The sequence below is a fragment of the Hyla sarda genome, chromosome 1, assembly GCF_029499605.1.
Source record: "Hyla sarda isolate aHylSar1 chromosome 1, aHylSar1.hap1, whole genome shotgun sequence".
Taxonomy (NCBI): Eukaryota; Metazoa; Chordata; class Amphibia; order Anura; family Hylidae; genus Hyla; species Hyla sarda.
In genome coordinates this window covers 262,510,728-262,536,922 of record NC_079189.1, presented here as the reverse complement: position 1 = coordinate 262,536,922, position 26,195 = coordinate 262,510,728, and the positions used below count along the sequence as shown (strand labels likewise).

At 41.8% G+C, this 26,195-nt stretch overlaps 1 protein-coding gene across 7 annotated transcripts in view; it reads right to left on the bottom strand.

The window, feature by feature from the left end:
• The window catches only part of LOC130305178 (FYN-binding protein 1-like), a 253,903-nt gene that overhangs the window by 100,592 nt on the left and 127,116 nt on the right, over window positions 1-26,195 (bottom strand). For all 7 annotated transcript variants that reach the window (XM_056551982.1, XM_056551981.1, XM_056551983.1 and 4 more), the window contains 3 exons: window positions 17,635-17,738; window positions 15,386-15,449; window positions 12,293-12,398 (listed from right to left, as the gene is read on the bottom strand). In XM_056551982.1, coding sequence (XP_056407957.1) covers window positions 12,293-12,398; window positions 15,386-15,449; window positions 17,635-17,738 — 274 coding nt within the window. The remainder of the gene's footprint in view (window positions 1-12,292; window positions 12,399-15,385; window positions 15,450-17,634; window positions 17,739-26,195) is intronic.

Genomic DNA, 26,195 nt, shown 5'->3' with positions numbered 1-26,195 from the left:
ACCTCCAGGCTGTGCCATTCAGCAACTATATGGCCTCCTCATGCTGCCAAACTCCAGGCTGTGCCATTCAGCCACTATATGGTATCCTCATGCTTCAGCCTACTCCAGGCTGTACCATTCAGACACCAAATGGTCTCCTCATGCTGCCACAAACTCCAGGTGGTCATTCAGCCACTACATGGTCTCCTCATACTGATGCCACCTCTAGGCTCATTGTCATTTTGCCGCCATGTGACATGTGACATTGTTAGATTTGGTCCTTTGTAACCACACGCCAGACATTAAAACTTGGGAGTGTAATCTTCAATTTCAATTTCAAAATCTTCAATTTCAAAATCTTCAATTTCAATTTCAAAATTCATCTTTTAATTTTAGGGATTGTGAAGCCCTATTGTCTGCTCATGCTGCCGCCAGCTCCAGACTGTGCCATTTAGCCACTATATGGTTTACTGATGCTGCTGGGCCTGGGACATTACCTAAAAATATTTTATGGTAGCACTAGCTACCATAAATCTTACATTTCAATTTTAAAATTCATCTTTTAATCTTAGGGATTGTGAAGCCCTATTGTCTATTCATGCTGCTGCCAGCTCCAGGCTGTGCCATTTAGCCACTATATGGTTTACTGATGCTGCTAGGCCTGGGACATTACCTAAAAATATTTGATGGTAGCACTAGCTACCATAAATCTTCAATTTCAATTTTAAAATTCATCTTTTAATCTTAGGGATTGTGAAGCCCTATTGTCCACTCATGCTGCCGCCAGCTCCAGGCTGTGCCATTCAGCCACTCTATGGTTTACTGATGCTGCTGGGCCTGGGACATTACCTTAAAATATTTTATGGTAGCACTAGCTACCATAAATCTTCACTTTCAATTTTAAAATTCATCTTTTAATCTTAAGGATTATGAAGCCCTATTGTCTACTCATGCTGCCGCCAGCTCCAGGCTGTGCCATTTAGCAACTATATGGTTCATCGGTAGATGCTGCTGGGCCAGGGACATTACCTAAAAATATTTTATGGTAGCACTAGCTACCATAAATCTTCATTTTCAATTTTAAAATTCATCTTTTAATTTTAGGGATTGTGAAGCCCTATTGTCTACTCATGCTGCCGCCAGCTCACTGTCTCATTGTGGCCCCATATGGTCTCCTTATGCTGTTGGCACCTTAAATTAAACTTTTAAAATTTCTATATATCTAAAACCTCTCATTTTACCATAAAATGTACGGCGAACCCCCCAAATTTTTTTTTAGGGAGGAAGTTTAAATGAAAAACAAAATTTTGCACATTTTGGAGGGGTTCGTTTTCACACTGTAAAATTTATGGTAAAAATGATATGTGTTCTTTATTCTGTGGATCAATACGATTAAAATGATACCCATGGCTAGATACTTTTATATTTTTGTACCGCTTAAAAAAAAATCTCAAACTTTTTGTACAAAATCAGTAAACTAAAATCGCCCTATTTTGACCAACTATAACTTTTTCATTTTTCCGTATATAGGGCGGTATGAGGGCTCATTTTTTGCGCCGTCATCTGTACTTTTTTTAAATACCGTATATACATATATAACTTTTAGATCATTTTTTATTAATTTTTTTAATAAAATGTGACAAAAAAGCATAATTTTGGGACTTTTTTTTATTTTTTACGTTTACGCCATTCACCGTACGGGATCATTAACATTATGTTTTGATAGTTCAGACATTTACGCACGCGCCGATATGAAATCTGTTTATTAAAAAATATATTTTACGCTTTTTGGGGGTAAAATGGGAAAAACTGACAATTTTCATTTTTATTGGGGGAGGGGATTTTTCACTTTTTTTTTACTTTTACATTTTTCAACTTTTTTTTTTTTTTACACTTTTTATGTCCCCATAGGGGACTATCTATAGCAATCCTTTGATTGCTAATACTGTGCAGTGCTATGTATAGGACACAGCACTGCTCAGTATTATTGGTGATCTTCTGCTCTGGTCTGCTCGATCGCAGACCAGAGCAGAAGACCCCGGGAGACGGCCGGAGCAAGGTGAGGGGACCTCTGGCCGCCATGCTGGATGATCGGATCGCCGCGGCAGTGCTGTGGGCAATCCGATCATCCAATCCAAGTACCGCAATGCCGCAGATGCCGTGATCTGTATTGATCACGGCATCTGAGGGGTTAATGGCGGACATCCGCGCGATCGCGGATGTCGGCCATTACGGGCGGGTCCCCGGCTGCTGCTAGCACCTGGAACCTGCCGTGTATGACGCGAGCACCGTTCCGATGCTCGCGGTCATACACAGGACGTAAATGTACATCCTGGTGCGGGAAGTCCCTCCAAGCCAGGACGTACATTTAGGTCCTTGGCCGTGAAGGGGTTAATAGTGATTCGCCGCAAATAAATTCAATCTGAACCAAATTTTTTCTGAGAATTTGGCGAATCGGTCGAATTGAATTGTTCTAAAGTTTGCTCATCTCTAATTACCACTGCACAAGAATAACCCTTAACATCTAGCCTGTACTCTCTTTTAAAAAAAAAAGGTGTAAATAGAAAAGACGCAAAAAATAGCGGCGCACCACTGTGCCTAAATAGAGACAAATCTACACACAAAAACAGCTCTAAAGACAATGATAAATGCCCCCAATAGTTCTATGACACACCTAGGAGGATATAATATGTGTTTCAATAAACCACTAGTATGCAGGAAAACTGTATTAAAGGGGTACTCCGGTGAAAACATTTTTTCTTTTAAATCAACTGGTGGCAGAAAGTTAAACATATTTGTAAATTACTTCTATAAAAAAAATCTTAATCCTTCCAGTACTTATTAGCTGCTGAATGCTACAGAGGAAATTCCTTTCTTTTTGGAACACTGATGACATCACGAGCACAGTGCTCTCTGCTGACATCTCTGTCCATTTTAGCAACCATGCATAGATATATGCTAAGGGCAGCATGGTGGCTCAGTGGTTAGCACTGCTGCCTTGCAGTGCTGGGGACTTGGGTTCAAATCCCACTAAGGACAACCATAAATAAAGCATTATTATTATTATAATAACGTCAGCAGAGAGAACTGTGCTCGTGATGTCATCAGATAGAATTCCAAAAAGAAAATAATTTCCTCTGTAGTATTCAGCAGCTAATAAGTACAGGAAGGATAAAGATTTTTTAATAGAAGTAATCTACAAATATATTTAACTTTCTGCCACCAGTTGATTTAAAAGAAAAAAGGTATTCACTGGAGTACCCCTTTAATAGTTTAAAAGTGTGTGGCTTAAAGGCGGTTTTATGCTTACTTTGTACTATTACACAACTGGGAAGATATAATGCATTTTTCATTGAACCAGGAAATAAACATACTGGGCCTCATTTATTAAGAGTGTCGGGTTTTTACTAGTGGGAAATGTTGTTTCAGACTTGCAGGATTCCACCTTATTTACTATGGGGATCACAGATTTACAAGTCGGGAACATTTTCTCACCAGCTTTTTCTAGGTGGAAATTTCCAGCCATTTATCCACAGGATTTTCTGTGAATTCAATAGTATATAGGTCAGGTTGTGAAACCACGCCCCTTTTGGTGCCTGTCATGCCCTCTTTGCGACAGACCATTCATCTTTTTCGGCTTTTCACAGTGCAATGTCGGATTCGTTGAATTTTCCTGGCGCACACTGTTGCACACTGGTGCAGACTGGCGCAGACATGTCGCAGACACTCTGCGCCAAAATAACCAGCCAAAAACTGGTCGGTTTTAACTTAGTAAATGAGGCCCATGAGGCCACAGTGTCTTTATCAGGATGATGCATTTTACTTGCACATGTTTTTTAGTCCAATACTATGTAGGTAAAGTCGCTATACTGCGTTTAGGGTGCTTTGATTAGGTATTGCTAGCAGACAGTACAGCTTTGCTCTGTTTAATACTTGTTCTGGTCTTTTTATATGAGCCTTACTTTCTCTCTCTCTCACTGTTTGTGTAATGCGACTTGCTCTCTCTGTCTGCTGCTAACACTGAATATTCCGAACAGCTTGTTAGGACTATAACGTAAAACTGCCCTCCCCCTTTCTCACTCCTATTGGCCTTTGAGCTGATTGACAGTTACACCAGCAAATCATATGATAACCAGGGTTATCATGTGATACGCTGGTCACTCTGACGTCATGCCCCTCTGCTCCTCCCTCTTCCTCTGGACACCAAAACGCCATGCTTTTTACGTGTTTTCCAGAACCAAACTTTTAAAAGTTCTAAAGCTCTGTGGCTCACTCAACACTAGGGGAGAGCTTAGAGAAGGGAAGACTGATTAGAAAAGAGTTATTGTTGTTCAGACATGAATTAATCAGAACAAAACAAGAGTTATAGCTATTTTATCAGTAAGATGAAGATTCTGGAGTTGTATTTGAGGTGTAGGTGACAAGATAATGAAAAGGATAAAATATGGGGAGTGAAAGACGGATCTGCTTCTACCATAACTCCAAGCAGCAGGCATGCTGAGTAGGATTTATGGTAGTACCCATGAAGAATTCTTTAGAAAAGTTAATAGATCATTGCTCCTCTACATGTACATACCATGTGATCTCACTATTCTACAAATAACAGAGCACATTAAGCACCTTTTCACTGAATTAAAGTCATTTATTTTTGCATTGGTTTTGCTTACATGCAACATATTTACTGTACTAGCAGTTGGGGGGGGGGGGTGATAAATTTGGCACACGTAAGCAAAAAAGCAATAAACCACTTCAAAACATTATTTTCTCCGATTCCTCCTTTTTGCCCAAAAAGTTGCAGTTGCGCCAAAAATGCGACTTTTGAAAGTGCTTTACAGTTTTGTAAACCAGGTCCGGGCTGGTGTAGATGTGTGGTGTTTTAGAGGGGTTTGCAACATTCTGTTTAACATTTGCACTTGATAAATGTATTACCACTACATACTGAAAGCAAAAATTCTCTTTTGAAAGGTCGTTTGCAGGTTTTTGCTTACTTCAAAAAGTCGCAAATGAAAGTGCTTAGGGGCATGTATTTTCAAATTTGTATATTTTTGTGTGGTATTTGTCATGTTGTAAGCCATTTACATTCTTCATACATACTAACTATTGGTTTGTGCAATTCTAGCTTTGATGTAGTCATTAAGCTTCAGATCTTCATCAAGTTAGCTAGCTCTGTGTTTCTTGAGAGCTGTTCCTTTGTTATTTGGTTATGTTCCATACAGTAGTTCTGGTGCCATATTTACAGAATTATTCTACAGTTTCAGTGCATTATTTTCCATCACATCACTACAGCTAGCCCTACACAGCTACACATCGTCTGCATTGTCCAACATGTTTCATACTGTACATGCTGGGAACCCCACCATGGCTGCACAGGATAAATGTAAGAATCCTGAAACTTCTCTTAAAAAAAAAAATGAAAAAAATACTGGTGTCTAGATATAACTTTGATCTACTCTACACATTATTGCCAGAAATAACAATATTCAGCAGACTATAAGATTTCAGCAAAAAAAAATTGTTATAGTTATATCATTGGTTACTCTTATGTGAATGAAACTTTGTAACATAAAGTGTAAGTATAGGCATTACCTGAACATTAGGTTACTAGGTATTTTCAAATAATGTGCCACAGTTGTCCTATTGTTTTGTTAGAAGCCTCAGAATTTATGTAACCAACCAAATATTACTGATTAAACTGTATTAGGCTGGGTTCACACTACGTTTTCTCCCATACGAGAGCGCATACGGCAGGGGGGAGCTAAAAGCTCGCGCTCCCGTATGTCACCGTATGCGCTCCCGTATGTCATTCATTTCAATGAGCCGACCGGAGTGAAACGTTCGGTCCGGTCGGCTCATTTTTGCGCCGTATGCGCTTTTACAACCGGACCTAAAACTGTGGTCAACCACGGTTTTAGGTCCGGTTGTAAAAGCGCCTACGGCGCAAAAATGAGCTGACCGGACCAAACGTTTCACTCCGGTCGGCTCATTGAAATGAATGACATACGGGAGCGCATACGGTGACATATGGGAGCGCGAGGTTTTAGCTCCCCCCTGCCGTATACGCTCCCGTATGGGGGAAAACGTAGTGTGAACCCAGCCTTAGAAAGTTATATGTGTGGAACACTTCCCTCATTTGGATGTCCCTGTGGAGAATCTCCGTGCGGACATTCCGCAAACTGTGGGGCGCACAGTCTCATAGACCGCTATGCATTCCGTGCAGTTTCCGCACAAAGAATCAATGTGTTCTCTGTGGACACGGAAGATGGAATTTCCATGACAGAAAAATTTGGCACAGAAATTCCATTGTGTGCACAGTGCAGCAGAATCCCGTTGAATCCATCAGGACTCTGCTGCATTGGAATCTCCGTGTCAGATTAAAATGCGGAATCTGGCACGGAAATGTGAACATAACCTTACATGACACCAATGGAGCAGTACCTGGATATTTACTTGATACTGCATTATTTGCTTAAGGGAATGTGGTACCAGAAAATGGTCTATTGTTTTTATTTTGAACATATGTTTCAAAAATTTTTGTTCAGTTTTTTCCGTTCTACTATGTATATTTTAAAATAATTCTAAAATCATTTTTCATTTTTATCACTAAGCCAAAACCTGTTCTGTCTGTGATAAGGAGAAGGCTGCTGGAAGTGATAGAAAAGACAACAGATGGTGTTCACAGCTACAGCATTCTGTCTCTAATCAGCAAAAAAAAAAAAAAATTTAAAATCTAGGGGATTTATTCCAGTTAATTTACACTTTAGTTTATGCTCTTTGATTTAGATGCCTCTTGTTCTTTACCCACATACTGTGCCACTTAGATATAATACTGCCACATACTCTGCCCCTGAATATAATAGTACCACACATTCTGTCTCCTGGATATAAAAGTGTTACACACTGTGAACCCTGCATGTAATAGTGCTACACATAGTGCCATCAAAACATAATCTTTCTATATAGAGCCCTCATTATGTACCACACAATGTCCCCATGTCATATCACACAGTACCCCTATTTTATGCCACACAAATTCCCCACCTGACCTACAGTGTTTGACAAAAAAAAAAAAAAAAACATGAAACATACTTACATTCTCCCACTCCCTCATTGCCATCTGTGCTGCTTTTCAGGTCTGTGGCCACTTCTGGCCAGGACCAGCTCCTGCAGTATGACCCATCGTTACAGAAGTTACTATATGATGGGGCAGGGAGCATAAGGCTCCCATGAACCTACTGCCAGCATTATTATTATTACAGGAGTGAGATGCTGGTTCTCCAACATGGCTGTCATTTTCACAGCTAAATGAAGAGAACAGGTCAGATCTCATCCCTGGTGGTAGTGGTCTACTGACCAAACTAGCTAGAAGATGAGTACAGGCTAGAAGATGAATACAGATTGTATGAAAACCCCTTTAACCTCTTAAGGACCCAGGGCGTACCTGTACCTCCTGAGTCCGCTCCCATTCTATAAAGCGGGGCCACGGCGTTATAGCGCGTCATAGCGGGTCGGGCCCAGCCGGGACCAGTGGCTAATAACAACGGCCGGGACCCGTAGCTAATAGCGTGCAGCACTGATCGCAGTGCTGCGCGGTATTAGCCCTTTAGTCTAAAGTGAAAGTAAACTACCCCCGGCTAGCTCAGTGGGCTGTTCGGGATCGCCGCAGTGAAATCGGCATCCCGAACTGCTGTAGTGCAGCAGGAGGATCCCTTACGTTGCCTCCTGGTGTCCGATCGCCAAATGACTGCTCAGTTCCTGAGATCCAGGCATGAGCAGTCAAGTGGCAGAATCATTGATCAATGGTTTCCTATGAGAAACCATTGATCAATGTTAAAGATCAGTGTGTGCAGTGTTATAGCCCCCTACGGGAGCTATAACATTGCACAAAATAAGTGGGGAAAAAAAGTGAATAAAGAAAATTTAACCCTTTCCCTAAGAAAAGTTTGAATCACCCCCCTTTTCCCATTAAAAAAAACTAAACTGTGTTAATAAAAATAAAAATATGTGGTATCGTCGCTTGTGGAAATGGCCGAATTATAAAAATATATCGTTGACTAAACCACACGGTCAATGACGTACACGCAAAAAAATTTGATCAATAAGTCCGATCAATACAAAAATGGTACCACTAAAAACTTCAGATCAGGATGCAAAAAATGTTATAGGGGTCAGAAGATGACAATTTTAAACGTATACATTTTCCTGCATGTAGTTATGATTTTTTTCAGAAGTACAACAACATCAAACCTATACAAGTAGGGTATCATTTTAATGGTATGGACCTAGCGAATAAGAAGGTGTCATTTTTACCAAAAAATATACTTCGTAGAAACGGAAGCCCCCAAAATTTACAAAATGGCATTTTTTTTTTTCAATTTCATCTCACAATGATTTTTATTTCCGTTTCGACGTAGATTTTTGGGTAAAATGACGGACATCATTACAAAGTAGAATTAGTGGAGCAAAAAATAAGCCATCATAAGGATTTTTAGGTGCAAAAAAGAGTTATAATTTTTTAAAGGTATGGAGGAAAAAACTAAAATTCAAAAACGGAAAAATACCGGATCATTAACCCCTTAAGGACCCAGGACGTCCTGTGACGTCCTGGCACCCTGGGCCTTAAGGACCCAGGACGTCCTGTGACGTCCTGGCGGTTTCCGGTCCCTGTCGCGTGCCGGGCAGAGATCGGAAGCGGATGCCTGCAGAAATGCTTCAGCAGGCATCCAGGGCAAACGCCGAGGGGGGCCATGTAGGCCCCCATGTCGGCGATCGTCGCAAATCGCGAGGGAAATCACCCCTGCGATCTGCGGCGATACCGGGCTGATCGGGTCTCTGGGACCCGACCGCCCGGTAATTGTGCATGATTCCGGTTGTCACAGACAGCCAGGACCATGCTGGAGTATAGGAGCGAGGGGGCAAGCCTGCCACCTCCTCCTATCGCCTGCGATCCATCGGTTAGTTAACTGACCAATTGCAGGGGGGGGGGGCGGTTACTTCCTCCCGCCCTGCCCGGCCCCTGGAAGTCCGGAGAGGACGGGAGGAAGAACGGAGGATGCGGCGGGGGACGGGGGAGTTTTGCGCGGCAGCTCAAACTCGCAGCGGGAAACTCGCTGTAATCCCCCGCCCGTGTGACTGTACCCTAAAAACACTACACTACACTAACACAAAATAAAATAAAAAGTAAAAAATACTACATATACACATACCCCTACACAGCCCCCCTCCCCAATAAAAATGAAAAACGTCTGGTACGCCACTGTTTTCAAAATGGAGCCTCCAGCTGTTGTAAAACAACTCCAAAGCTGTTGACTGTCCAAGCATGCTGGGAGTTTTGCAACAGCTGGAGGCACCCTGTTTGGGAATCACTGGCGTAGAATATCCCTATGTCCACCCCTCTGCAAATCCCTAATTCAGGCCTCAAATGCGCATGGCGCTCTCACTTTGGAGCCCTGTCGTATTTCAAGGCAACAGTTTAGGGTCACATATGGGGTATCGCCGTACTCGGGAGAAATTGCCTAACAAATTTTGGGGGGCTTTTTCTCCTTTCACCCCTTATGAAAAGGTGAAGTTGGGGTCTACACCAGCATGTTAGTGTAAAAAAATTAATTTTTTACACTAACATGCTGGTGCTGCCCTATACTTTTCATTTTGACAAGAGGTTAAGGGAAAAAAGCCACCCAAAATTTGTAATGCAATTTCTCCCAACTACGGAGATACCCCATATGTGGGCACAAAGTGCTCTGGGGGCGCACAACAAGGCCCAGAAGGGAGAGTGCACCATGTACATTTGAGGTGATTTGCACAGGAGTAGCTGATTGTTACAGCGGTTTTGACAAACGCAAAAAAAAAAAAAAAAAACACATGTGACCCCATTTCGGAAACTACACCCCTCACGGAATGTAATGAGGGGTGCAGTGAGAATTTACCCCCACTGGTGTCTGACAGATCTTTGGAACAGTGGGCTGTGCAAATAAAAAATTTGTACAGCCCACTGTTCCAAAGATCTGACAGACACCAGTGGGGGGTAAATGCTCACTGTACCCCTTATTACGTTCCTCAAGGGGTCTAGTTTCCAAAGTGGTATACCATGTGGGGGTTATTTTTTACTGTCCTGGGCATAGGGGCTTCCTAAATGCGACATGCCCCCCCGAGCAAAATTTGCTCTCAAAAAGCCAAATATAACTCCTTCTCTTCTGAGCATTGTAGTTCGCCCGTAGTGCACTTCAGGTCCACGTATGGGGTACCTCCATACTCAGAAGAGATGGGGTTACAAATTTTGGGGGGTATTTTCTGCTATTAACCCTTGCAAAAATGTGAAATTTGGGGGGGGAAACACACATTTTAGTGATTTTTTTTTTTTTATGTATGCAAAAGTCATGAAACCCCTGTGGGGTATTAAGGCTCACTTTATACCTTCTTACGTTCCTCAAGGGGTCTAGTTTCCAAAATGGTAGGCCATGTGGGTATTTTTTGCTGTCTTGGCACCATAGGGGCTTCCTAAATGCGACATGCCGCGAGCAAAATTTGCTCTCAAAAAGCCAAATATGACTCCTTCTCTTCTCAACATTGTAGTTCGTCCGTAGTGCACTTCAGGTCAACTTATGGGGTACCTCCATACTCAGAAGAGATGGGGTTACAAATTTTGGGGGTATTTTCTGCTATTAACCCTTGCAAAAATTTGAAATTTGGGGGAGAAACGCACATTTTAGTGAATTTTTTTTTTTTTTTTTACATATGCAAAAGTCGTGAAACACCTGTGGGGTATTAAGGCTCACTTTATTCCTTGTTACGTTCCCCCAGGGGTCTAGTTTCCAAAATGGTATGCCATGTGTTTTTTTTTTTTTGCTGTTCTGGTACCATAGGGGCTTCCTAAATGCAACATGCCCCCCAAAAACCATTTCAGAAAAACGTACTCTCCAAAATCCCCTTGTCGCTCCTTCGCTTCTGAGCCCTCTACTGCGCCTGCCGAACAATTTAAATAGACATATGAGGTATGTGCTTACTCGAGAGAAATTGGGCTACAAATATAAGCATACATTTTCTCCTTGTAAAAATTCAAAAATTGGGTCTACAAGAACATGCGAGTGTAAAAAATGAAGATTGTGAATTTTCTCCTTCACTTTGCTGCTATTCCTGTGAAACACCTAAAGGGTTAAAACGCTGACTGAATGTCATTTTGAATACTTTGGGGGGTGCAGTTTTTATAATGGGGTCATTTGTGGGGTATTTCTAAGATGAAGACCCTTCAAATCCACTTCAAACCTGAACTGGTCCCTGAAAAATTGTGATTTTGGAAATTTTGTGAAAAATTAGAAAATTGCTGCTGAACTTTGAAGCCCTCTGGTGTCTTCCAAAAGTAAAAACACGTAAATTTTATGATGCAAACATAAAGTGGACATATTGAATATGTGAATAAAAAAAAATTATTTGGAATATCCATTTTCCTTACAAGCAGAAAGCTTCAAAGTTAGAAAAATGCTAATTTTCACATTTTTCATCAAATTTGGGGATTTTTCACCAAGAAAGGATGCAAATTACCACAAAATTTTACCACTATGTTAAAGTAGAATATGTAACGAAAAAACTATCTCGGAATCAGAATGATAACTAAAAGCATTCCAGAGTTATTAAAGGGTACCTCTCATCAAAAAAACTTTTGATATATTATAGATTAATGTATGCAGAATAACTTTACAAATGCATGTTATTTAAAAATATGCTTCTTTCTATTTAATTTTCCACTTTGAATAAATGACCACTAGGGGTCTCCCTACAAGTCCTGGCAGCAAGCATTTCAGACTCATGCTGGAGTCCTAAACACTATGAGCTGCCAGTCTGCTTTTTTCACAAAGGAGAACACTCAGAGCTGCCAGCCTGCTTTGTTCACAGCCTGTCTGGCTGTGAACAAAGCAGTCTGGCAGCTCTGAGTGTTTAGGACTCCAGCATGAGTCAGAAATGCTTGCTGGCAGGACTGATCGGGAAAAATACAATAGAAAGAAGCATATTTTTCATTAACATGCTATTGGAAAGTTATTCAACATTCATTAATTAGTAGCTATAGGTTCTTCAGGTAAAACATGCCCTAGAAATGTATTAAAAACCAAGTGGTCAAATTTGTTAAACCTCTTAAAATGGTTTTACATTGCTGTACAGTCTTTGTGCTGTCCTATTTGTGAGTACATGTATTGAAGATGAGCAATATTGTTTAGAATGAACAAGAAAACTCAATACAGAATGATGTAATTATACTTCACTGATTTATTTAGTTTAAAACATATATGTGATCATTTCCTCTCTACATTACAATTTTACTTACTTGAAATCTTCTTCTGAATTCTTGCTCTTGCTTTTGAAGTTTTTTCAGATTTGTTTCATTTCTCCAATTAGTTATTAACACATTTTGTTCTACCAGGGTTTGTGAACTTGGGGAGGAAAAGAAAAGATATGTTACACACATACACACATATATATACATACAGTCATGGCCGTAAATGTTGGCACCCCTGAAATATTTCTACAAAATTAAATATTTCTCACAGAAAAGGATTGCAGTAACACATGTTTTGCAATACACATGTTTATTCATTTTGTGTGTATTGGATCTAAAACAAAAAAAGGGAGGAAAAAAAGCTAATTGGACATACTGTCACACCAAACTCCAAAAATGGTCTGGACAAAATTATTGTCAACCTTAACTTAATACTTGGTTGCACACCCTTTGGAAAAAAATTACTGAAATCAGTCACTTCTTATAACCATCAATAAGCTTCTTACACCTCTCAGCTGGAATGTTGGACCACTCTTCCTTTGCAACATGCTCCAGGTCTCTCTTATCAGAAGGGCGCCTTTTCCCAACAACAATTTTAAGATCTCTCCACGGTTGTTCAGTGGGATTTAGATCTGGACTCATTGCTGGCAACTTCAGAACTCTCAAGTGCTTTGTTGCCATCCATTTATGGGTGCTTTTTGACATATGTTTGGGGGTCATTGTCCTGCTGGAAGATCCAAGATCTCGGATGCAAACCCAGCTTTCTGACACTGGGCTGTACAGTGCGACCCGAAATCCTTTGGAAATCCTCAGATTTCATGATGCCTTGCACACATTCGAGGCACCCAGTGCCAGAGGCAGCAAAACAACCCCAAAACATCATTGAACCTCTACCATATTTCACTGTAGGTACTGTGTTCTTTTCTTTGTAGGCCTCATTCCATTTCGGTAAACAGTAGAATGATGTGCTTTACCAAAAAGTTCTATCTTGGTCTCATCCATCCACAAAATGTTTTCCCAGAAGAATTTTGGCTTACTAAAGTTCATTTTGGCAAAATGTAGTCTTGATTTTTTATGTCTCTGTGTCAGCAGTGGGGTACTCCTCGGCCTCCTGCCATAGCGTTTCATTTCATTTAAATGTCAACGGATAGTTTGCACTGACACGAATGCTCCCTGAGCCTGCAGGACAGCTTGAATATCTTTGGAACTTGTTTGGGGCTGCTTATCCACCATCCTGACTATCCTGTATTGACACCTTTCATCAATTTTTCTCTTCCGTCCATGCCCAGGGAGATTAGCTACAGTGCCATGGGTTGCAAACTTCTTGATAATGTTGCGCACGGTGGACAAAGGCAAATCTTGATCTCTGGAGATGGACTTGTAACCTTGAGATTGTTGATATTTTTCCACTATTTTGGTTCTCAAGTCCTCAGACAGTTCTCTTCTCCTCTTTCTGTTGTCCATGCTTAGTGTGGCACACACAGACACACATTGCAAAGACTAAGTGAACTTCTCTCCTTTTTATCTGCTTTCAGGTGTGATTTTTATATTGTCCACACCTGTTACTTGCCCCAGGTGAGTTTAAAGGAGCATCATATGCTTGAAACAATCTTATTTTTCCACAATTTTGAAACGGTGCCAATGAATTTGTCTAGCCCATTTTTGGAGTTTGGTGTGACATTATGTCCAATTTGCTTTTTTTCCTCTTTTTTTTTTTGGTTTAGTTCGAATACACACAAAGGGAATAAACATGTGAAATACTTCACTTTCTTGAAAAATTTCAGGGGTGCCAACATTTACGGACATGACTGTATGTATGTATATATATATATATATATATATATATATATATATATATATACATACATATACACAAAATAGTAGTTGAGACATGGCAGTCACATGGCAGTTTGCTACATTTTAAATGAGTAATTTATGAAATTTATATCATACAAGCCAGAGTATCCATTGTTGCCTTGTCTTCTGTCTAAGCCTTGTGGAAGAGGAAAAGAAACAATGATGCTTCCAATCTCATATCCAATCCCTTCTGTGAATCTTGTGCTCATATCCTGCCTCCCGCACTAACTGTTCTCTGCACCTGCCTGCCATCAGCAGGATGTTTAAAAGCCCTGCACAATCCCTGCACCTCAAGAGTAATGCGATCAGCAGATATATTGGAGGTCCTATAGATTTGCTTGGGACTTAAAGCAACCTCCCCCCCCCCCCCCCTCATCACAAATAGGAGTGGTTAGGGTTGATTTAAGTCCAGTATATATTTTTTATATATAAGTAACACGTGTTTCATTGAAATATCTCTAGCAATTTATAAAGCCATACCTGACCAACAATGATTTCTCCAGATCACCCCTACACATAAATGTTCAGTACCGCGGCTAATACCACACATCGCCGATCGCGGCAATGTGCGGTATTGACCCTTTAGAAGCGGCGGTCAAAGCTGACCGCCGCTTCTAAAGTGAAAGTGAAAGTATTGCGGCGTCCCGAACAGCTTACAGGACACCGGGAGGGCCCTTACCGGCCTCCTCGGTGTCCGATCGACGAATGACTGCTCCGTGCCTGAGATCCAGGCAGGAGCAGTCAAGCGCCGATAACACTGATCACACTGACTATTGGATTATTTGACTTATCTTTGGTCTGCTGTGCTGGGTGTTGATGCACTACTGTTGTAGATAGTACTAACTTTCTCCTGCCCTGCATTTGTTGTTGGCTATTTAGGGGGTTCTTACACATAATGCTAGGGGCCATGACTGGTGCTGAACTTGGAATTGCGACTGTTTAAAATGGCATTTCCAGGTCCTGACTCAACTATCAGAATTGCAAGTGCTCTTCTGCTTACTGTGAAAACATTGTGGATTCAGCCTGGGGACCTTCAGCAGGGAAGAATAGTATAAGGTTTAAACCTGGGAAGGGAAAAACCTGGGAGCCCTCAGACTCTGCTAAGCAGATAGCTAGCATAAAGTCTGCTGAAACAGTTTTTAGCAGACAAGTAAACCATAACTGTATGCACATTGGCACAATACAGATGCATCTAAAGGATCAGGCTTGTTCATATATTCATGGATGGTGTCTAGGCCCACAAGTTTTAATCATTATTAAATCTTTGATAAAGACAAAAATTACCTCATTTGGGAAGTTGTTGGATTATTTCTTCCAAGGACCACATCAACATCATCATATACTTCATCTGAATAAAATAGATTACAAATATAATTTAAAAAAGTGAATATGACAAGATATTTTGCAACTATTCAGTAGATTGGCTGAATTTCATGAATATACATCTTTTTTCAAATGTACTCTGTACCTGTAGATGATGTTTACAATATCACTATGTTAATACATTATAAGGGTATGTTCACAAAGTGAAAACACTCAAAAAGAAGCCAAGAAAAGAAACCCGTTCCCAGCCCCAAAAGACTTCATTGGGGAATGTTTAGACATGTCAGTTCAGGACCTTCCATTAATAGGGCTTTGATTCCAGGCCGAATTTCCACATTAAGATTCTTCTTGGAATCTGCTTCCAATTACTTGTATGCCATGGTGTTTACATGGAGAAGTAAGCAATGTTCACACAGTGGAATTTTCAAGCAGAATTCCACAGAAATATTCAGCTCAGAAGTTAAGGTGCAGCAGAGTCCCACTGATTTCAGTGGCATTCTGCTGCACTGTGCAAAAGGTGGAATCCTGACTGCAGTCTTTCATATGGCACATTTCCGAGTGGTTCTAGCGCCCACGAAAACATTCATACGTGCGGAATGTCTGCCCTTGGTTTCTGGCTGGACATTGCGCACATTTTCGGCTGTGTGAACATGGCTGTAGAGGAAATTCAGTGAGGAAATTCTGTCATGTGAACATGAGCTTAGGGACCTGTTCACACAGTGTCATTTCCAAGTGGAATCCAGTGGAAATATTTAACTCGAAATTTCGGTGCAGTGCCTTCTATTGTTTTCAATGGGATTCTGTGGCACTGTACACATGGTAGAATTTCTGTGCAGAAATTCAAATTCCGGACTCCACTAAAGAATGAACATATTCATTCTTTCAGCGGAATCTGCATGGACATGCATTAGTGTAAATGGATGCTGTCCTAGTGACGGCTGCCTGCCGAGCACAGAATGTCTGCCCGGAACTTTTCCTGGCCGATATTCCGCTGTCTGAATGGGTCCTAACACTGTTTGCAGTCAGCAATGCTTCCTTGCATAAATGTTCTGCACATTAAATATACCAGTGCACAAACTTAATTAAATTGGATTAAAGCAAATTGTATATTTTCCTCACCTTAAAAACACCTTAAGGGTGCATTCCCACCTGGCGTATACGCAGCGTATTTCATGCTGCGCAAAATTTATGGCAGTAGCGGGAAATACGCTGCGTATTCCTCGTTCACTATACACAGGGCTTTCCGGCGGCAGCCCTATGCGTGTAGTGAGTTTTGGAGGCGGGGCCATGTGCCGGCGTGACTGTGATGCATGGCTCCGCCTCCAAAACTCACTGCACACATAGGGCTGCCGCCGGAAAGCCCAGTGTGTATAGTGAGTGGGAAATACACAGCATATTTCCCGCTGCTGCCGTAAATTTTGCGCAGCGTGAAATATGCTGCACATACGCCAGGTGGGAACACACCCTAAATGCACAACTAAGTATTTTTAGGCTGGGTTCCCACTGTGGAATTTCTGGGCAGAATTTCTGCCGGAGACCAAGCCTGTGGCACTAGGACCATGTGGACTGCATTGCCATGCCCATAGATGTCAATGCATTTCTGAGCAGATCTGCCAAAAGATCTACCCAGAAATGCATTGCTGTCTATGGGGACGGCAATGCAGTCCGTGCGGTACTAGTGCCGCGGGGACGGCAATGCAGTCCGTGCGGTACTAGTGCCGCCGGCTAAATCTCCGGCAGAAATTCTGCCCAGAGATTACGTAGTGTGAACCCAGCCTTACTCTTCCCAAAAATATTAAGTGTGACTTCTGGCTCCTACTTCATGGCCCAGCTGTATCAATCTGCCTGAACCCAAAACTGTCTGGTTTTGCCTATAAAGACCAATCACAGCTCAGCTTTCATATCTTAACGAGCTCTGGCAAAATAAAAGCTGAACCATGATTGGTTGTTATGGACAAATCAGACAGTTTGGGGTTCAGGCAGATTGATACATCTGAGCCATTGTGAGGTGTAAAGGTTCAGGAAGGTGGGAACCAGATATATATATATATATATATATATATATATATATATATATATATATATGTATACATCTGTAGATGGGATATATTTTAAGTTTTCGTTAAATATAAGGCTCTTACACAATGGTTTAAAATGCAGGTGAGTTATGGCGAAAGCAAAGAATAAAGAAAGAATATTATTTTAACAACCTGGTGCCTCAGTTTCTGTTATCACAACATGCTGTAGTGAAGTTGATAAGTGCTTCCTTTCTGGCGTGCGAGGTAGTGTGCTTTCATTTATTTCTGAGCTTCCTCTAGAAGAAATAATTATTTTCATTAAAAATAAGTCATAAGTACTGATACTTTATGTGAATGATTTAGTAAAACGTTAATAATTATAAGAAAAAAAACTATTCAAGTTTCAAAAGCATGTTCCCACCTCTCTCATCATTCCCATTATGAATGTAAGTGTTGTGCTCAGCCTAGTGGATTCAATAACATATGTCAGGATATTGTTTAATTACACTTAATCCTTTGCTGGCAAAATCTGTTATCTATTTTCCTTTCCACAGACGCGATTGTTCTTACAAAGCAAATCACATGCAGGTGGTGTATCCATAAATTGCTTATTTAATAAAAAAAAAAAAGGCCTCTGAATAATAAATGAAGCAATCTGATTATTGCAATGGGCAACTGGTCAACTTTTCCTCTGCACAGGTTTTGCTTAATCCTCCTCTTGTGCTTTGCAGCTGTCATTTATGGATAATAAAACAAAAAGAGAGACCCACGCAAAGGCACCTAGTGTGATATCTTTTAGCCTCTTGGAAGGTAAAGGTGTTGGGAGGTTTAAAGCTCCCCTAAGTAGTGGCTGCTCACCTGGAGCAAGTGAAAAACTTGCATATCAACCCAAATAGTGGGTTACAAATGGTGGTAAAGCTGCTGTGCCCAGGGTCCCAGGAGGAGGAGAACCAATCCTGATAAATGCAACATGGTGTAGAAGACAGAAAGAAGACCTTTGGAGGGGCGCTGCGAGTATCCAGAGAGATGAATAAAAAATCAAACCAGAGTTGCGGGTAATGCAAATACACTGGAGGATTTTATTGGGGATAAAACAGATGACGCGTTTCAAGGGTGCCAACCCCTTCTTCAGATCAGTATAAAAACAGTGTACAAGCAAGGTATATATAGGGACACATGAACAAGCGCTCATTAAGGTGGGATAGACACCTGACAGTGACATCACATTCTGTCACCTGACAATGACATCACATCCTGCCACCTGACAATGACATCACATCCTGTCACCTGACAATGATATCACATCCTGTCACCTGAAAATGACATCACATTCTGTGACCTGACAATGACATCACATCATGTCACCTGACAATGACATCACATCCTGTAAACAGTAAATAATACTAAAACAACACAAAATCATATAAAAATTTAGTTGAAATACACTGCTCAAAAAAATAAAGGGAACACTTAAACAACAAAATTTAACTCCAAGTCAATCACACTTCTGTGAAATCACACTGTCCACTCAGGAAGCAACAAACACTGAATGACAATCAATTATAGGCAATTAGCAAGACACCCCCAATAAAGGAATGGTCCTGCGGGTGGTGACCACAGACCACTTCTCAGTTTCTATGCTTCCTTGCTGATGTTATGGTCCCTTTTATATGCTGGTAGTGCTTTCACTCTAGTGGTAGCATGAGATGGAGTCTACAACCCACACAAGTGTCTCAGGTAGTGCAGCTCATCCAGGATGGCACATCAATGTGAGCTGTGGCAAGAAGGTTTCCTGTGTCTGTCAGCGTAGTGTCCAGAGCATGGAGGCACTACCAGGAGACAGGCCAGTAAATCAGGAGACATGGAGGAGGCCATAGGAGGACAACAACCCAGCAGCAGGACCGCTACCTCTGCCTTTGTGCAAGGAGGAGCAGGAAGAGCACTGCCAAGGCCCTGAAAAATGACCTCCATCAGGCCACAAATGTGAATGTATCCACTAAAACGGTCAGAAACAGACTCCATGAGGGAGGTATGAGGGCCCGACGTACAGAGGTGGGGATTGTGCTTACAGCCCAACACCGTGCTGGACGTTTGGCATTTACCAGAGAACACCAAGATTGGCAAATTCGCCACTGGCACCCTGTGCTCTTCACAGATGAAAGCAGGTTCACACTGAGAACATGTGACAGACATGACAGAGTCTGGAGATGCCGTGGAGAACGTTCTGCTGCCTGCAACATCCTCCAGCATGACCGGTTTGGCGGTGGGTCAGTCATGGTGTGGAGTGACATTTCTTTGTGGGGCCGCACAGCCCTCCATGTGCTTGCCAGAGGTAGCCTGACTGCCATTAGGTACCAAGATGGGATCCTCAGACCCCTTGTGAGACCATATGCAGGTGCGGTTGGCCCTGGGTTCCTCCTAATGCAAGACAATGCTAGACCTCATGTAGCTGGAGTGTGTCAGCAGTTCCTGCAAGATGAAGGCATTGATGCCATGGACTGGGCCGCCCATTCTCCAGACTTATATCTGATTGAGCACATCTGGGACATCATGTCTTGCTCCATTCTTTAGTCCTGGTCTGGGAGAACATCCCTCAGGAGACCATCCGACACCTCATCAGGCACATGCCCAGGCATTGTAGGGAGGTCATACAGAAACGTGGAGGCCACACACACTACTGAGCCTCATTTTGACTTGTTTTTAATTACATTATATCAAGGTTGGATCAGCCTGTAGTGTGGTTATCCACTTTAATTATGAGTGTGACTCCATATCCAGACCTCCATGGGTTGATAAATTTGATTTCCATTGATAATTTTTGTGTGATTTTGTTGTCAGCACATTCAACTATGTAAAGAGGAAAGTATTTCATACTATTAGTTCATTCATTCAGATCTAGGATGTGTTATCTTAGTGTTCCCTTTATTTTTTTGAGCAGTGTATTTTGGAAACTACACCACTCATGGAACGTAACCAGGGATACAGTGAACCTTAACACCCCACAGGTGTTTGATGACTTTTTGTTAAGTTGGATGTGTAAATAATTTATTTATTTTTTCACTAAAATGCTGGTGTTACCCCATATTTTTCATTTTCACAAGGGGTAATAGGAGAAAAAGCCTATTATGGAAATATCCCATGAGTGGATGTAAAGTGCTCTGTGGGCGAATTACAATGCTCAGAAGAGAAGGAGCGCCATTGAGCTTTTGGAGAGAGAATTCAGTTGGAATAGAAGTCGTGGGCCATGTGTGTTCCCCACATGTGACCAAATTTTGGAAACTACACCCCTCACATAATTTAATAAGGGGTGCAGTGAGCATTTATACCCCACTAGCGTTTGACTGATCTTTGGAACAGTGGCATGTGCAAATGAAAAATACATTTTTTTGTTAAATTACATTTTCACGGACCATTGTTCCAAAAATCTGTCAGACACCTGTGGGGTGTAAATGCTCACTGCACCCCTTGTTACATTCTGTGAAGGGTGTAGTTTCCAAAATGGGGTCACATGTGGGGGGGGGGGGGTCCACTGTTCTTGCACCATGGGAGCTTTGTAAACACACATGGCCTTCAATTTCGGAAACATTCTCTCTCCAAAAGCCCAATGTCACTCCTTCTCTTCTGAGCATTGTAGTCCACCCGCAGAACACTTTACATGCACATATGGGGTATACATATTTTGGGGGGCTTTTTTCCTATTTTCCCTTGTGAAAATAAAAAATGAGAAATGTGAACGACTCTGATCAGAGAAGACATCGCCTGTGAGTGCTTAAATGTAATTGTAATAAATATACTGTCTGCAGAATTTGGTCTCTACCTCTGTATGGTCAGTGGGGGAGATTTATGAAAACCTGTACAGAGGAAAAGTGAAGCAGTTGCCCATAGCAACTAATCAGATTGCGTCTTTCATTTTTCAAAGGCATTCTTAAAAATAAAAGAAGCAATCTGGTTGGTTGTTACGGGCAACTGCTCCACCAGTATGTGGGAATATTAGCTAATTTTTCGGCCAGTTTTTGTGGCCGGTGTCACAGTAATCAAAACAGGGTATATTGGATTATAGCAGTGTCAATAAAATACTTTGCATCACATTGTTATAAGCACTGCACTCTGCTATAATCTAATTAGAAATACCGTATTTATCGGGGTATACCACGCACCGGCCTATAACACGCACCCTCATTTTACCAAGGATATTTGGGTAAAAAAAGTTTTTTACCCAAATATCCATGGTAAAATGAGGGTGCGTGTGTGCGCGTGTATACCCCGATATACCCCCAGGAAAGGCAGGGGGAGAGAGGCCGTCGCTGCCCGCTTCTCTCCCCCTGCCTTTCCTGGGGTCTAGAGCACTGCTGTCGGCCCTTTTCACCCCCTGGTTATCGGCGCCGCTGCCCGTTCTGTCCCCCTGACTATCGGTGCCGGCGCCGATAGCCAGGGAGAGAGAAGCGGCGCCGACAGCCAGGGGGAGAGAAGGGGCAGCGGCACCCATTGCTGGCGCCGCTGCCCCGTTGCCTCCCCCCATCCCCGGTGGCATAATTACCTGAGTCGGGTCCGCGCTGCTCCAGGCCTCCGTCGTGCGTCCCCAGCGTCATTGCTATGCACGGCGCGGCGCTCTGACGTCATGCGCCGCGCCGTTCAGCGCATAGCAACAACGCCGGGGACGCACGACGGAGGCCTGGAGCAGCGCGGACCCGACTCAGGTAATTATGCCACCGGGGATGGGGGGAGGCAACGGGGCAGCGGCGCCGGCAATGGGTGCCGCTGCCCCTTCTCTCCCCCTGGCAGCGACGGCCTCTCTCCCCCTGCCTTTCCTGGGGGTGTATCGGCGTATAACACGCACACAGACTTTAGGCTAAAAAATTTTGCCTAAAAAGTGCGTGTTATACGCCGATAAATACGGTATATAATTAGAAAATAAAAACAACCAAATGTGGCCTAAGAGGGTGTATTGCCTAACAAAGGACAAACAGCATAATATATGTTGGGGTGTATTTCCTCCATTTCAGAAGGTATGTACAAATAATATGTCCCACAATTTATGCATTTGTGAAAAAATATATATATATTTTTTCCACTTACTTAGTAATAATTCTAGCCACACAATAAGGGCTCAAATGCATTTTCTCCATTTCAGAAGTGATGTATAAAAATATGTCCAATAAATGATGCATTTGTGGGGAAAAAAAGAACATTTTTATTTTTTACACTTTAATTTTAACAAATATGGTCAAACAGTAAGAACTAAAAGTACTCTCTACTGGCCTAGGGGAATGCTTTAGTGACTGCAACATATAATTTGTTTGGCGTAAAAGGATGTTCTGAAAGCCAATTGGCGCTCTTCTCCTTCTGGGTCCTACCATGTGGCCAGACAATCAAATATGGCCTAAGTTATTGCCTAAGGCTGGGTCCACACTACGTTTTGTCCCATACGGGAGCGCATACGGCAGGAGGGAGCTAAAACCTCGCGCTCCCGTATGTGACCGTATGCGCTCCCGTATGTCATTCACTTCAATGAGCCGACCGGAGTGAAACGTTCGGTCCGGTCGGCTCATTTTTGCGCCGTATGCGCTTTTACAACCGGACCTAAAACCGATAAACAATTTTTGTAAACATCATAATTTAAATAAAAAAACATACAGATTATTTCGGCCTACTTTGCTATGCACATGTAGTACAACTCGCAACAAAAAAAATAATGTCAGAATTGTTTGAATTGGCAAACCATTCCCAGAGATATTCTGTCGTGACCGGGGGTGGACAGGGAGAGTGAGCCCTAAGCTGTTTCTAGTAACACTCTCCCTGCCTACTTGCGCATCCACCCTAAAATGGTGGATTGACAACTTGGAGCCGGTCCCTCCCTGCACTAAAGTGCAGTATCATAAAACCAAAGAAACATAGTCGGTCACAGTCCAGAAACAGAACGGGAAAACTACCAGACAACCAGATATACCAGACAGAATATAAACTCACAAATAGGGCAGAAGAAAATGTATTTACAAACAGTTCATAAACCAGAATCCAGATAAACGGCAGACATGGTAAAATGAACAAGACTAGTTATGGAATAAGTATATAGCAGAATCCCGGAGTTGAAGGGGATAAACAGAAGAACTGAAAGCTAAAACACTAGGTCAGTGATCATGTGTGCTATGATCAGTGCATGTACAAAAAACTCCAAAGAGCAGAAATCATGAACTCTCTAGACTCGTCACTCCACAAAAAGAGTAGACGTTAATACTAAAGCTAAATAGACTATTAGCCAGCGGGGCACACCCCACCGTGTGATCAGGATGCTGACCGAGTAGGAAACAGAAATATAAAGCACAAAAACTCTAGACCAGAACTGGAGGAGTCTAAATAGACTCCAGGATACCAAACAGGAATTATAACATACAGAGCACAAGTGAAAGCAAACTCAGTGTGAACACAGACTAAGCAGAGTGAACATACAATCCTAAAAACCAACATATGTAACACAGACTAAAATCCACAATAAACAAGACTATTTAACCAAGGCTCAGATAATATCACAAGATAAACACAAGGTGCATGCTCAAGCAGACATGGATGTATATTGCACAAATAACCAGCACCAGAATGCAGGAGAACTCTGGTTAAATAACCCCACCGGAGTTCTCATTCGTTCAGAGCATTAACTATTCCATATTCAGGAAGAATAGCAAACTGCTCTGAACATCCTAGTGTGTGAATACAAACCAAAACAGAAAAATACAAAAACAAATAAACGGACATTACATATTCTCTAATAAATTCACACATCCTAGAATTAAAAAACAACAGGCTGGATCTTTAAATGACATACAGGCCTAATTAGCTGGATCATTAACCCCTTAAGGATGCAGGGTTTTTCCGTTTTTGCATTTTCATTTTTTCCTCATCACCTTCTAAAAATCATAACGCTTTCAATTTTGCACATAAAATTATGATGGCTTATTTTTTGCGCCACCAATTCTACTTTGCAGTGACATTAGTCATTTTACCAAAAAATTCACGTCAAAATGGCGAAAAAAATCATTGTGAGACAAAAATGAACAAAAAATGTCATTTTGTAACTTTTGGGGGCTTCCGTTTCTACGCAGTGCATTTTTTGGTAAAAATAACACCTTATCTTTATTCTGTAGTTCCATACAGTTAAAATGATACCCTACTTATAAAGATTGGATATTGTCGTACTTCGGGAAAAAAACATAACCTAAATAAAGGAAAATTTATATGTAAAAAATTCTCATCTTCTAACCCCTATAATTTTTTTATTTTTCCGCATACGGGCCGGTATGAGGACTCATTTTTTGCGCCTTGTTCTGAAGTTTTTATCGGTACCATATTGATCAGACTTTTTGATCGCTTTTTATTCGTTTTTTCATGATATAAAAAGTTACCAAAAATACGCTATTTTGGACTTTGGAATTCCTTTGCGCATACGCCATTGACGTGCGGTTTAATTAACGATATATTTTTATAGTTCGGACATTTCCACACGCGGTGATACCACATATGTTTATTTTTATTTTCATAGGTTATTTGTATGGGAAAAGGGGGGTGATTCAAACTTTTATTAGGGAAGGGGTTAAATGACCTTTGTTAACTTTTTTTTTCACTTTTTTTTCCCGCAGTGTTATAGCTCCCATACGGAGCTATAACATTGCACACACTGATCTCTTACCCTGATCCCTGCAAAGCCATACCTTTGCATGGATCTGCAAGATAGGGGCTCGATTTCTCAAGCCTGTAGCCTGGAGCAATCAAATGCTGATCGGACGTGACGGAGCAAGGTAAGGGGGTCTCCGCTCGCATCCTAGCTGATTGGGACATTGCGATTTTATCGCGATAGTCCCGATCAGCCCGACTGAGCTGCCGGGAAGCGTTTAATTTTTAGACGCGGCGATCAACTTTGATCGCCGCGTCTAAAGGGTTAATAGCTCGCGGCACAACGATCGGTGCTGCACGCTATTAGCCCAGGGTCCCGGCTATCTTTAGCAGCTGGGACCGACACGGTGTGACCCCGTTTTAAACACCGGGACCTGGAGAGGGGCGTACAGGTACGCCCTTCGTCCTGAAGGAGTTAAGGAGTTAAAGGGGTTGGAGAGTTAGGGGACCTCAGATTGTCATACACAACATTTCTGAGCATTCTGGGCATTACTGCATGCTATACGATCTCTGAATACAATTCAAAACGGCTGACCGATTTTGTCCAAGCCAAAATAAACTTCAAAAGATTGGTCTAATCACTGTCATCTTTTAGTTTAAGAGAACAAACACCCTTACACTAAAATACTGTCATATCACAGTATAAGTCCCCACACACAGTAATAGTGTCATCCTTTGTGCAGCACACAGTTATAGTATCCCCCACACAGTAAAGCATTTCCCCTTTGTATTTTACACATAGTGATGATACCCTCTCACAGTAAAGATGTGCCTTGGTGTCTCTCACACAGTAAGGAATGCCTATTCATTGCCCCCCTCACACTGAGTATCCCCCACACATTATTGATAACCCAGGTGCAGGCGACATGGGTAGAGTGCATCAACTTATATCGGACTTCTATTAGTCAGTTGTGGTGGCCCAGTATGGGAGGTGTTACCCCGTGCTCCTGCTGTCCTGTCAGGCAGCCTCCTTTAGTGTCCCCAAGGCCCCCTGCACTTGTTTCCCCATTGTAAATATGTTTTACCATGTAAAGTGTTATAAAATGTAATGTTGCTTTAAGAGTTATACCATGTTATATGTCATGTGA